The sequence below is a fragment of the Schistocerca serialis genome, chromosome 2 (genome assembly GCF_023864345.2).
Source record: "Schistocerca serialis cubense isolate TAMUIC-IGC-003099 chromosome 2, iqSchSeri2.2, whole genome shotgun sequence".
NCBI lineage: Eukaryota > Metazoa > Arthropoda > Insecta > Orthoptera > Acrididae > Schistocerca > Schistocerca serialis.
In genome coordinates this window covers 142,310,709-142,324,746 of record NC_064639.1, presented here as the reverse complement: position 1 = coordinate 142,324,746, position 14,038 = coordinate 142,310,709, and the positions used below count along the sequence as shown (strand labels likewise).

The 14,038-nt window shown below is 44.2% G+C and overlaps 1 protein-coding gene across 2 annotated transcripts in view; it reads right to left on the bottom strand.

Moving 5' to 3' along the window:
* Window positions 1–622: 622 nt before the first annotated feature.
* The window catches only part of LOC126455467 (uncharacterized), a 71,539-nt gene continuing 58,123 nt past the window's right edge, over window positions 623–14,038 (bottom strand). For both annotated transcript variants that reach the window (XM_050091220.1, XM_050091221.1), the window contains exon 3: window positions 623–757. In XM_050091220.1, coding sequence (XP_049947177.1) covers window positions 663–757 — 95 coding nt within the window. In that variant the 3' untranslated portion in view covers window positions 623–662. The remainder of the gene's footprint in view (window positions 758–14,038) is intronic.

Below are 14,038 nucleotides of genomic sequence, written 5' to 3'. Positions count from 1 at the left end.
GGTTCTCAATTTCCTCTTCGCAAATTCACTAGCGCGGGTAAAAGTCAAACAGGAATGTAACAAATGGTGTAAAAGTCTTTCGTTCAAGTCCACTGACGTTTTGACTCCAAGACAATCAATTTTTTTTCCAAACGACGTTTATCCCAGTTTTATACAACAGCAAATTTTAGCTATTGTTCACTAGCTCACGGAGGTATACATGCTCTTCAATTGTCACTTTGTGCCGATTGTCACATTTCCACTCCCCTCAGACTTACTGAGCTTCAGTTTCGACTCTAAGATGTTTATCTTAATCTCAGGTTCTCCTACTTTTTAGGCCTGAAAGTACAGATTGCAGTTCCTTAAATAAAAAGAAATACAAACAAAATGAGACACTGAAACTGAGTAGTACGTATAGCGTGAGAGGTGGTACCTAGATCTGCAGTCAAGAAGATGAACCAGACCTGTATCGAACCTCACACTGGTTTAACAAGGATACCACCTAGCTGAGATTTCGAACCGTTTATCGAGACACATTTTGGCGAATAGTTTGCTGCATCTCAGAAACGTAACGCGCAAGCATTAAAAAAGGTGTTACTCTACAAAGTGGTCAAGGCCAGGACAAGAAATGAATTTCCATTAGTTAAAAGTATGTGAGGCAAAACTTTATTATAAAGTTTACATCACTTCTTTTTCTTTTCCTGTTTCAATTTCTTCTTTTCCTCTCGCCTCCTTTCCTTCTCCACTTCACGCTGGAAGATCTTATACGCGAGGAACACTGTAAGAAAAGAAAGGTGAATAATTATATTACATCAACTACAACAAAGGGTGTAAACAAAAGGAATGCTCATACTAAACCAATTGAAATTTTTTCAAAACTAGGCTGGCTAAACCAGCAGCAGAATTGTGTAATGTCAACTGCCACACCACATTTAAAAAGAATGTGTCCTTCAGAGAAGTTTTCAGCTGTAAACTGCTGTAAACATTTGGAAACCGGTGATTCGAAGATGCAAATCTGACAATATATTCGGTCCCAGCGGAGGTTCAAGTCCTCCCTCGGGCATGGGTGTGTGTGTTTGTCCTTAGGATAATTTAGGTTACGTAGTGTGTAAGCTTAGGGACTGATGACCTTAGCAGTTAAGTCCCATAAGATTTCACACACATCTGAATATTTGACAATATATTCGAAGTACCAATCGTGATTCCCTCCCCCCCCCCCCTTTGTTTGTTTTCAAAGCAAATCACCCAGGAAATTAACATTTTTGTAGGATAATTAATTCTCATATACAGGGTGTATCATAATTAGTGGCGTAAATGCATACAGTTGAAAGTACACAATACTAGAAGCAAGTAAGTCTCCGTAAACACACGGTCGAAGCAGCATACTTTAAGAGCTATGAGCACTTTTTCATCTTCGCTACTTTGAAACACAGCTCTTCTAATGAACAAATGCTAATAAATTTTAAGTTTTAAGGTATGCATTTTAGAGCACATGTCTACTGGACTTTTTTTCTTGTTTTGGTCCATACTGACACTTCCCAAAGTATGGAAAGCAAAGAGCTTGCAGTAGAAGAGAGATGTTTCACAGCATCGAAGATGAAAAAATTGCTCGTAGCTCTTAAGGAATGAATTTTCGACCCTATGTTTACTCAGAATTTTTTTGCTTCTAGTATCGTGTACTTTCAACTGTATGCGTTTACACCATTAATTATGATGCACCCTATAAACCCTGTGGCAACGGCCTTGCCGCAGTGGATAATCCGGTTCCCGTGGGATCACCGAAGTTAAGCGCTGTCGGGAGTGGCCGGCACTTGGATGGGTGACCAACCAGTGGTCATGCGCTGTTGCCATTTTTCGGTGTGCACTCAGCCTCATGATACAAATTGAGGAGCTACTCGACCGATTAGCAGCGGCTCCGGTCAAAGAAAACCATCATAACGACTGGGAGAGCGGTGTGCTGACCACACGCCCCTCCTATCCACATCCTCCACTGAGGATGACACGGCGGTTGAATGGTCCCGATGGACGACTTCTGGCCTGAAGACGGAGTGCTATATACCATGGCGTTCCACATGTAAGTGCGGACAACTGTCTGACAAAGGAAGTACATCAGATCGAATGGCGAAAACACAATACAACTGATTTTAAAATATCTGTTCCACTAACAATCAAGGTAATTTACTTTTTTAAACTCTACAGCTGTGTACAAACCAGGTTTGAAGGTCAACGAATCCACAGATTACACAAACCCAAGCTCCTGAATAAAGTGTACCATGTTGCAAACAATTATGACCAGCAGATTCTACAGAGTCATACATGAGGTATTATTTGGCACAAAGCTGAACATTTGCTCGATATAATATAGGATACGTTAATAAGAAGTACTGTCGGAATTATATTTCCCTAAACAGAAGTTGCTGTTTTGTTGTACGTTCTTCCCTTATTCGTTACCGAAATGTACAAGTGGTCGATGATGTACTCACTGAGGCTTTTGATATTGGAGTACCTCTGTGCTTATACACCAAAAATGATATGGCAATACCACATGTTTTCCTTGTCAAGGGTGCATAGTGTTCCACTCCGCTGCGTTATAAACACTTCACTGAAACTCCGCATTTGCATTTCCATGACGAATAAGGGAAAAACATACGATAAAACAGCATCTTCCGTTTTGGAAAATATGAGTCATACGTAATTTGTGTGTAAACACATCTTGTTTCAAACAAATCTTCACTTTTTTCCAAATAATATGCCATGTACGACTCTTGTGAGTCTGCTGGCCATAATTGTCTGCTATTGTTCTTAAGTAACTCGTATTTCTGTAGACTTCAGACCCGATAATCTTCGAACATCTATTGCTCTCAGATACAAGTTTACAGAGAAATGATCTTGATGCGTAACAGAACAGGTACATCTCCGTATTTCAAACTACTTCTCTTGTGAGAATGAGAAAGCCGAACAATATAATTGGTTTCCAGTGCCATTTATGTGTTTTCAAATCACTAATTTATGGTAATATTGGTCACTGCAGCTAAAAAAAAGCACCCAAGAATTGTATGGATTCAGATGTCTCAGATATTAAAATTAATCTCGTAAACTTCGGGTTTCAGTAGTGAACAGATTTATAATTGCCTTTTGGGCATGTCACCAAGTTTTGTGAATTGACGTATTCAGGCATATATGTTTGAGTAGTAGCAGAAAGCGACTGAAAGACAGGGGCGACCTTTTGAAGATAACGAAAGAACGTAGCGTAGCGAAGAACTTATCAGATCAAAGGAAAAGACAGATTTCGAAGTGCCAAGACAAAAGGACGATCATTCATACTGCAACGCTTAACTGGTAGGAAGCGATAAATGCTGGTTGTGAAGAACAGTGTTTAATAAATTCGGTAACGAACAAAGCAGACGATTAGCTACTCAATTTAGAAGGTTTCGTGCAATGTGAAATCGAACATATGCGAGGCCATAAAGTGGTACAGACAATTAAAAATGTTTACTTACAACAGATGGGAGTAACAGCACCTAGAGTCCACGGTTTAGAAGAGAGTGACGGCGGCAATACTATAAAAAAACTGTGGGTGTAATCAGCGAATGCTCTAGGATTTTTGGCGAGTAGTTTATGGAATCCTCAGACCCCAAGATCGCACCACACAATCAGTCAAAAGCACCTGAAAAGGGGATCCCGAATCCCTATTCGCCCCTCAGCCCTGTTCTGACAAGGTTGCTGGTAGAATGAGAGTGACTTCTTACTCCGGTAGTCCTCGGCTGCAATAGCTGATGATTTTTCTTCGAAATCTAAGCAATGGCTGAGATACAGAAACTTCGGATTGGTGGTCAAAGAAACTACCCCCCCCCCCCCCCCCTTACCAGGACCCCAGTTCCGAGAGATTCGCTTCAGTTTACTTCCAAAAATGAGGCAGTCGTCGGCGATGTCATTATAGAAAAGATATACGCTCCGAGTGGACGTACACGTGGAAGGAAAGGTCTTGTACTGTTTCACAAGAACCGTACTGGAATTCGCTTCACTCAACATTGGGAAACCATTGAAAACCTAAATCTGGTGGGTTGGACGGGGATTTGAATCTTGCTTCTCACGAAAACAGTCCAATAACTTATCCATTACGCCTCTTCCGCCGTCGGAAACACACGTAACACGGATGCGGTGACGAAATAAGGTGCTGGAACAGTGTGAAAGCACGAATTGTAGAATGCTGTCACAGACGGAAGTGCTTGTCTGGTTGGTAGAGGAAGTACACTTACACAAATTTGAGAAACTTTTACGTTTACATCTGCACTCCGTAAGCCATGTTACTGCGTGTGGCAGATGGTACTTAGCGTACCAAAGCTATTTCTCACCTTTCTTGGTACAGTTGCGAATGGCTTGTGGGAAGAACAGTTGTTGGGAAGTCTCCGAATAAACTCAGATCTCTGATTTTACATTCATGGTCTTTTCTCGAGAAGTAATCAGGAAGATATTGGTTGACTTTTCCAGAAAAGTAAGCTCTTGTAACGTTAAAAATAAACAATACTGTGACGCAATACGCCTCTCTTGCGGCTTCTGCCTCTGGAGTTGGCTGATCATCTCTGCGACGCTTTCGCGCTTACGAAATGAACTGTAACCAAACGCGCTGCTCTCCTTTGTATTTTCTGTTTCGTCTATCAATCTGGTACTGATTCCAGATCGACTGGTGTCTATATTACCTGAGATTAGTTTTTTGTGGTCGTTCCGCATTAAATCGGTCCATGAGCAACCTACTTGATATTTTATGGATTTGACTGCTTCCAATGACTGTTCTGCAAAAGTATAATTAATCGACAATGCATCTTTCTTCCTTTTTATCCGCAACACGTAAAGTTTGTTAATGTAGAGGGACAAATCCCAATCCCTGCAGCTTCGGTCTTCTGCAGGTCTTCTTTGCATTTCTGTACAAATTCCTATCGTGGTTACTTCTCTGTATTCAACATCACCCGCAAAAGCCTCAGGGAACTTGTGACGTTGTCCACTAAGTCATTTATACATATGGTGACAAGTAACAGTCCTATAATGCTCCATTGGGGTACGCCCCAAGTTACTTTCACGTCGGAAGATTCCCTCCGTTGAGAATGACATGCTGTTTCCTAGGACATTTTCAATCCAGTCACACGACTGACTGCTAATCCGTATGATATTATTTTGTTCGTTAAGCAGCAGTGCGGAATAGTATCGAACGCTTTCCGGAAGTCAGGCAACACGGAATCAACCTCGGTGCTGGCTGCTTTCTGAGGGTAATGGACGGACAGAGCGAGCTGAGTTTCCACAGTCGTTGTTTCTGGAACCCATGTTCATTTCCACAGAAGAGTTTTTAAGTCTCCAGAAACGTACATGGTAAGAAGAGCTAATACCCATGCAAAAAAGGGTGTGAACAGATGTGAAGTAATGCACTCAGCCTCGTGATGCCAATTGAGGAGCTACTCGACCGAATAGTAGCGGCTTCGGTCAAGAATACCATCATAACGACCGAGAGAGCGGTGTGCTGACCCCACGCCCCTCCTATCCGCATCCTCCGCTGAGGATGACACGGCGGTCCGATGGTCCCGGTAGGCCACTCGCGGCCTGAAGACGGAGTACCTGTAAGTAAGTGAGGAGAGCTGGAAACTCAAACACATTCTACGAATGTCCGAAAGAACAGACACCAAGCAGCATCCGCAGATGTGAAACATATTTCTTAAACTGAAGAAGGACGAGGGAGAAAGAAATGGAAAGGGATAGGATTACTGATGTCAGATGTATTGGGACTTTAAACGGAATCAGTTGCGACGAGTGAAAATGTGTACCGGACTGGGATCCGAATCCGGGATCTCCCACTGCACTATGGAGTCTGCAGCTGCGATAGATTACATGTAAATTGAAGTAGGAGGGGGAGAAAAAAAAGGAAATGGGAGGGATTATTAGTGTCAGATGCTCTGGGACTTTGCCGCGGAATCAGCGACGTAGAGTGAAACTGTGCGCCGGACCGAGATCCGAACAGATGATTACACGCGTAAAGCTGAAATACTAAACACCTTTTTCCAAAGCTGTTTCACAGAGGAAGACCGCATTGCAGTTCCTTCGCTAAATCCTCGCACAAACGAAAAAATGGCTGACATCGAAATGAGTGTCCAAGGAATAGAAAAGCAACTGAAATCACTCAACAGAGGAAAGTCCACTGGACCTGACGGGATACCAATTCGATTCTAGACAGTGTACGCGAAAGAACTTGCCCCCCTTCTAACAGCCGTGTACCGCAAATCTCTAGAGGAACGGAAGGTTCCAAATGGTTGGAAAAGAGCACAGGTAGTCCCAGTCTTCAAGAAAGGTCGTCGAGCAGATGCGCAAAACTATAGACCTATATCTCTGACGTCGATCTGTTGTAGAATTTTAGAACATGTTTCTTGCTCGCGTATCATGTCGTTTCTGGAAACCCAGAACCTACTCTGTAGGAATCAACATTGATTCCGGAAACAGCGATCGTGTGAGACCCAACTCGCTTTATTTGTTCATGAGACCCAGAAAATATTAGGTACAGATTCCCAGGTAGATGCCATTTTCCTTGACTTTCGGAAGGCGTTCGATACAGTTCCGCACAGTCGCCTGATAAACAAAGTAAGAGCCTACGGAATATCAGACCAGTTGTGTGGCCGGATTGAAAAGTTTTTAGCAAACAGAGCACAGCATGTTGTTCTCAATGGAGAGACGTCTACATACGTTAAAGTACCCTCTGGCGTGCCACGGGGGAGCGTTATGGGACCATTGCTTTTCACAATATATATAAATGACCTAGTAGATAGTGTCGGAAGTTCCATGCGGCTTTTCGCGGATGATGCTGTAGTATACAGAGAAGTTGCAGCATTAGAAAATTGTAGTGAAATGCAGGAAGATCTTCAGCAGATAGGCACTTGGTGCAGGGAGTGGCAACTGACCCTTAACATAGACAAATGTAATGTATTGCGAATAGATAGAAAGAAGGATCCTTTATTGTATGATTATATGATAGCGGAACAAACACTGGTAGCAGTTACTTCTGTAAAATATCTGGGAGTATGCGTGCGGAACGATTTGAAGTGGAATGATCATATAAAATTAATTGTTGGTACGGCGGGTCCCAGGTTGAGATTCATTGGGAGAGTCCTCAGAAAATGTAGTCCATCAACAAAGCAGGTGGCTTACAAAACACTCGTTCAACCTATACTTGAGTATTGCTCATCAGTGTGGGATCCGTAGCAGGTCGGGTTGACGGAGGAGATAGAGAAGATCCAAAGAAGAGCGGCGCGTTTCGTCACAGGGTTATTTGGTAAGCGTGATAGCGTTACGGAGATGTTTAGCAAACTCAAGTGGCAGACTCTTCAAGAGAGGCGCTGTGCATCGCGGTGTAGCTTGCTGTCCAGGTTTCGAGAGTGTTGTGACTTGGCAAGACAGCCAAGCCACTAAGAGGTAGCCGAAAGGCACGCGTTTAAACTCACGCAGGCTGGCGTGAGGTCTGGAACAGTTAAAGGAGTTGAGTCTAGTAAAAAAAGTACGCGCTTCTGGAATACTTAACTTTAATCCATAATTGGTGAACATCGGTCTGACGGTACATGCATCACAAGATAAATAGCAATTGATAATGGCGCCTTGCTAGGTCGTAGCAAATGACGTAGCTGAAGGCTATGCTAACTATCGTCTCGGCAAACTAGAGCGTAATTTGTCTGTGAACCATCGCTAGCAAAGTCGGCTGTACAACTGGGGCGAGTGCTAGGAAGTCTCTCTATACCTGCCGTGTGGCGGCGCTCGGTCTGCAATCACTGATAGTGGCGACACGCGGGTCCGACTTATACTAACGGACCGCGGCCGATTTAAAGGCTACCACCTAGCAAGTGTGGTGTCTGGCGGTGACACCACAGAGAGGGTGCGTTTCTGGATGAGGTATCGAATATATTGCTTCTCCCTACTTATACCTCCCGAGGAGATCACGAATGTAAAAGTAGAGAGATTCGACCGCGCACGGAGGCTTTCCGGCGGTCGTTCTTCCCGCGAACCATACGCGACTGGAACAGGAAAGGGAGGTAATGACAGTGGCACGTAAAGTGCCCTCCGCCACACACCATTGGGTGGCTTGCGGAGTATAAATGTAGATGTAGAACTTCCTGGGCAGTTGCGTTAACCACTGCACCACCCGGGCAAAGTGTTTACCAGAACGCGCTCACTGTTTCGGCATCCCTCTCGGTCGACCCACAGTCCCACCTAGTGCCACCTATCGGCAGTCCCTGTCCATGTCCTCTGCAGCATAACGGCGCACAGCATTTCGCGGCCAGGAGTCGAACGGCGTTCAGCTCACTGCCGATAGCTGGCGGCACCACCGCCGCTTAACAGCGTAGGCGCAACCATCCCTAAGCCGCTTCTGCTGTAACCCCAGCAAGGCTGGGCGGCGAACATACGGAAAATACACTCATGCTCATAAGGATAATGCTGATGCATGGTGAAAAAACGCTCTGGTGGGCTGTTCGCGGGTTTAAATCACCTCGGGGTATGACCATGCAGTGCATTTGACCTGCAGTCGTCGCACGGTGGCGCTGGCAGCAGTCCACAAACACAGAGGTTTGTTGGTGCAGCGAGTTAGTGTGAAGACGTTTTCAGACGTGCTAGTTGTGACTGTGTGTTGAAAATGGCTCAAAGAACACACATTGATGACGTTATGGGGTAGAATACTAGGGCGACTGGAGGCTGGTCAAATACAGCACGGGCCCTCTGTGTGCCACAAAGTGTGATCTCAAGATTATGTCAAGCAGACAGAAAACGTGTCCAGCCGCTACAGTAGGGACGTCCACAGTGTACAACACCGCAAGAAGACCGATATCTCACCATCAGTGCCCGCAGACGGCCACCGAGTACTGCAGGTAGCCTTGCTCGGGACCTTACCGCAGCCACTGGAACAGTTGTCTCCAGACACACAGTCTACAGACTACTGAACAGACATGGTTTATTGGCCCGGAGACCTACAAGGTGCATTCCACTGACCCCTGGTCGCAGGAGAGCCCGTAAAGCCTGGTGTCAAGAACACAGTACATAGTCATTGGAACAGTGGTCCCAGGTTATGTTCAGGGACGAGTGCAGGTATAGTCTGAACAGTGATTCTCGCCGGATTTTCATCTGACTTGAACCAAGAACCAGATACCAACCCCTTAATGTCCTTGAAAGGGACATTTATGGAGGTCGCGGTTTGATGGTGTGGGATGGGATTATGATTGGTGCACGTATACCCCTACATGCCTTTTACAGAGGAACTGTAACAGGTCAGATGTATCGGGACGTCATTTTGCACCAGTATGTCCGCCTTTTCAGGGGTGCAATGGGTCCCACCTTCCTCGTGACGGATGATAACGCCGGCCCCACCGAGCTGCCATCGTGGAGGAGTACCTTGAAACAGAAGATATCAGGCGAATGGAGTGGCCTGCCTGTTCTCCAGACCTAAACCCCATCCAGCATGTCTGGGATACTCTCGGTCGACGTATCGCTGCACGTCTTCAAACCCCTACGGCACTTCAGGAACTCCGACAGGCAATGGTGCAAGAATGGGAGGCTATACCCCAGCAGCTGCTCGACCACCTGATCCAGAATATGCCAACCCTTTGTGCGGCCTGTGTACGTGTGCATGGTGACCATTTCCAATATTGATGTCGGGGTACATGCGCAGGAAACAGTGGCGTTTTGTAGCACATGTGTTTCGGGACGGTTTTCTCAACTTATCACCAATACCGTGGACTTACAGATCTGTGTCGTGACTGTTCCCTATGTGCCTATGCTATTAGCGCCAGTTTTGTGTAGTGCCACGTTGTGTGGCACCACATTCCGCAATTAGCCTTAATTTCTGAGCATGAGTGTAGCAAGTTACCGACTACGGGCCAATCATTCCATGCCACGCCACCGCGGGCTCAACGTCGACTTGTGTACTCCTGCGTCCCTGGACTAAAAAGCGCACGCCCCGCTGCGAACGGCAGTGTGAATTTAGGCTGCGCGAAGTGTTTGGACTCGCCGCTTGTAACTACGGGCATATACAGACTTAAGTGTCAGTGTTGCATGACAGTGATAAGCAGTCAGTGTACATTTCCGTCTGACAGTTTTTGTATCCGAACGAATAGAAAAATTGGTAGAAGCCGACCTCGGGGAAGATCAGTTTGGATTCCGTAGAAATGTTGGAACACGTGAGGCAATACTGACCGTACGACTTATCTCAGAAGAAAGATTAAGGAAAGGCAAACCTACGTTTCTAGCATTTGTAGACTTAGAGAAAGCTTTTGATAATGTTGAATGGAATACTCTCTTTAAAATTCTGAAGGTGGCAGGGGTAAAATACAGGGAGCGAAAGGCTATTTACAATTTGTACAGAAATCAGATGGCAGAGTCGAGGGACATGAAAGGGAAGCAGTGGTTGGGAAGGGAGTGAGACAGAGTTGTAGCCTCTCCCCGATGCTATTCAATCTGTATATTGAGCAAGCAGTACAGGAAACAAAAGAAAAATTCGGAGTAGGTACTAAAATCCATGGAGAAGAAATAAAAACTTTGAGGTTCGCCGATGACATTGTAATTCTGTCAGAGACAACAAAGGACTTGGAACAGCTGTTGAACGGAATGGACAGTGTCTTGAAAGGTGGGTATAAGATGAACATCAACAAAAGCAAAACAGGGATAATGGAATGTAGTCGAATTAAATCGGGTGATGCTGAGGGAATTAGATTAGGAAATGAGACACTTAAAGTAGTAAAGGAGTTTTGCTATTTGGGGAGCAAAATAACTGATGATGGTCGAAGTAGAGAGGATATAAAATGTAGACTGGCAATGGCAAGGTAAGCGTTTCTGAAGAAGAGAAGTATAGATTTAAGTGTCAGGAAGTTGTTTCTGAAAGTATTTGTATGGAGTGTGGGCACGTATGGAAGTGAAACATGGACGATAAATAGTTTAGACAAGAAGAGAATAGAAGCTTTCGAAATGTGGTGCTACAGAAGAACGCTGAAGATTAGATGGGTAGATCACATAACTAATGAGGAGGTATTGAATAGAACTGGGGAGAAGAGGAGTTTGTGGCACAGCTTGACCAGAAGAAGGGATCGGTTGGTAGGACACGTTCTGAGGCATCAAGGGATCACCAATGTAGTACTGGAGGGCAGCGTGGAGGGTAAAAGTCGTAGAGGGAGACCAAGAGATGAATACGCTAAGCAGATTCAGAAGGATGTAGGCTGCAGTAGATACTGGGTGATGAAGAAGCTTGAATAGGATGGAGTAGCATGGAGAGCTGCATCAAACCAGTCTCAGGAGTGAAGACCACAACAACAACAACAGTTTTTGTATTTATATCTTGTGTGAACTTCAATTGAGAGATTAAACTTGGTTTTCCGCTCACGTCTCCAGCCTTCGTTGTTCCGCACTTTCCGGATACATCCTCCAAGCTCACTATTTGAGATTCCCACAGGATGTCAGATGAAATTGTACATCCGCACTGAAGAAAGTGAATTCATTGCCCATTGAAGTGAATCAATTAGATGAATGCATAGTGTCTGTTCTTTCGGACATGTAAGAAACAACAGACACCACGAAGAAATGGCAGCTGTTACACATTATATGTAAACTGAATGAGTGTGGGTCGCACCGCCTAGTAAGTGGGAGATCCGGTTTCGGATGCCGATTTGGTGAAGATTTTCACTCGTCGCCGCTGATTCCCAGTAAAGTCTCGATGCAGTTGACATCAGTAGTCCCTTTCCTTCCCTTTCCTTTCTCCCCCGACCACCTCTACTTTCAATTTACATCAGATACATTCTATTACCACGTACGGGAGAGCCGATCACAGTGAGCAGGCTGTGGTATTACTATTTTTTTAAACTGAACAGCAATAGACGGAAAGGCCTAGAAATGAGTATTATGATCTAAAACCACTGAAGTAGAATATGGAATACAATGAGATTTTCACTCTGCAGCGGAGTGTGCTCTGATATGAAACTTCCTGGCAGATTAAAACTGTGTGCCGGACCAAGACTCGAACTCGGGAGCTTTGCCTTCCCCGTCCTCACAACTCGCAGGAGAGCTTCTGTAAAGTCTGGAAGGTAGGAGACGAGGTATTGGCAGATTTGGTGAAGGACGGGCCGTGAGTCGCGCTTGGATAGCTCAGTTGGTAGAGCGCTTGCCCGCGAAAGCCAAAGGTCCCGAGTTCGAGTCTCGGTCCGGCACCTGGTTTTAATCTGCCAGGAAGTTTCGGAATATGGAATAGTTTAAGCACCTATGTATCAAATTATATATTTTACAAAATTCAGTTTTCACAAAGTGGAAGAATGGCCCCTTCATCTGACTCAAAAATAAAGGGTAAAAAACTAAAAAAGAACTGAACAAACTTTATTGTGAAACATGATTAGAATTAAATTATTTACACTTTTCACAAACAAAAGCCGAACTGCGTTCCTCAATTTTAGCACAGAGTTCGTCGCCCAGAGGGAGCACAGGTGGCACTTAATGCACTGCTGGTCTGGCCTTGCAGTTGAAAATTTTTCTTCGCATTACATGCACTTTATGCGTTCACCTTCATCGTTAGCGCCAAAAAGAGCTCGACTAGGGTTGTTTTCTGCTATCTCTAATTTTTTTGTTGTCTTTCTTCTCTCCCTACTTCCTTCTTTTTATTTTATTTTTCTTCTCTTTCTTTATTTGCCGCTTTTAGGTCACTGTTGTAAGGATTTCGACTTAGTATCGCCACAGACACCATCTTTTCGGCCGCTGTTGTTACGTTTTGCCCCTACACAAAATCGCCAGAAGCCACCGATGAGATGGCCACTTTGCCTGCATTGACGCTATTACACAAAAGCTGCAGTACCTTTTAATAGCATGACCGAACTTTCAATAACTAGAATAAGATTATGGAGTTAAGATACGATAGTTTCAACACAATTTCATTAAAAAGACATAGGTCACATTCTCTCTCCACACTAAATACTCAAACTGACCATTTACCTTAAATCCGAACAACTGAAATCCACAAAAATTATTATAACCCCGAATAGCGGCGCAGCGAACAGGTTAGACTTCATGGGGTGATTGGACCCTACACGGATAATTAGTGAACGAATTTCTAGCTCCATGCCAGCACCTCATAAGCTTCCGGGACCCCAGTAGCCACTTTGCCTGCCATGACCACAATGCCTGATGCTCCCCTAATTTCGGATTTGTGGTTGATGGCAGGAAAATAAGTCCAAAATGGAATTAAAGAACTTCTGAAGGTATGCTCTACAGTACAGAAGTAAACATCAAACAATACTGAGTTTCGTTTAGTTCTGCGTCGCATATCATAAAAGTTTATCTCGTTATCCAATTTACAATTTAGTTCTGTGTGCTTGACAGTGGGTACTTTTTATAATATGCGACTGGCCAACAAGAGTTAGGTTTCCAGTGATTTCCCTAAATCGCTACAGGTAAATGTCGGTTGAAAGGGCATGACCGATTTCCATCGCCATCCGAGCTTGTCCTCCGTCTCTAATGACCTGGATGTCGCCGGGACGTTAAACGAAATCTTCCTTCCTTCCTTTTTATAACACCTTAGAGCTTCTTCTTATTCCATCGTGGAGTAAGGAAAGAGTAATTATTTACATGCATTTGTCTATGCCCGTATTAGTCTAATTTTATTTTCACTCTCCCCATGGAGACGAAAGGGAATGAATATTGTTTTTAGATTCTGTTCTGTTGGCCTGTTCTCGAAACATATTAACTTGACAATACTTAAACCGAGTTATAAACTGGTATGCAAGTGCAAGTTCTAATGGTGTAATATTCCTTGTCTCTTTCTTCTTTACCTACTACCATCTCCCTTTACCTTAACTTTTTAGCCTCAATTTAGTTTCAAAGACTAATAATGGTCATAAGAGACTCATGACTAACTGTTGGACGATTTTCCCTCGTCTCCACTTTATTTGTGCTGTAAAGGCACTAAGTACATTATGACATATGGTGTATTGGTATCTAGTCAGAACAGTTTGCTAATATGCCGTAACTTAAGCAGCTCGTGAGAATAAGTGAAGTCACTTTCCACTTT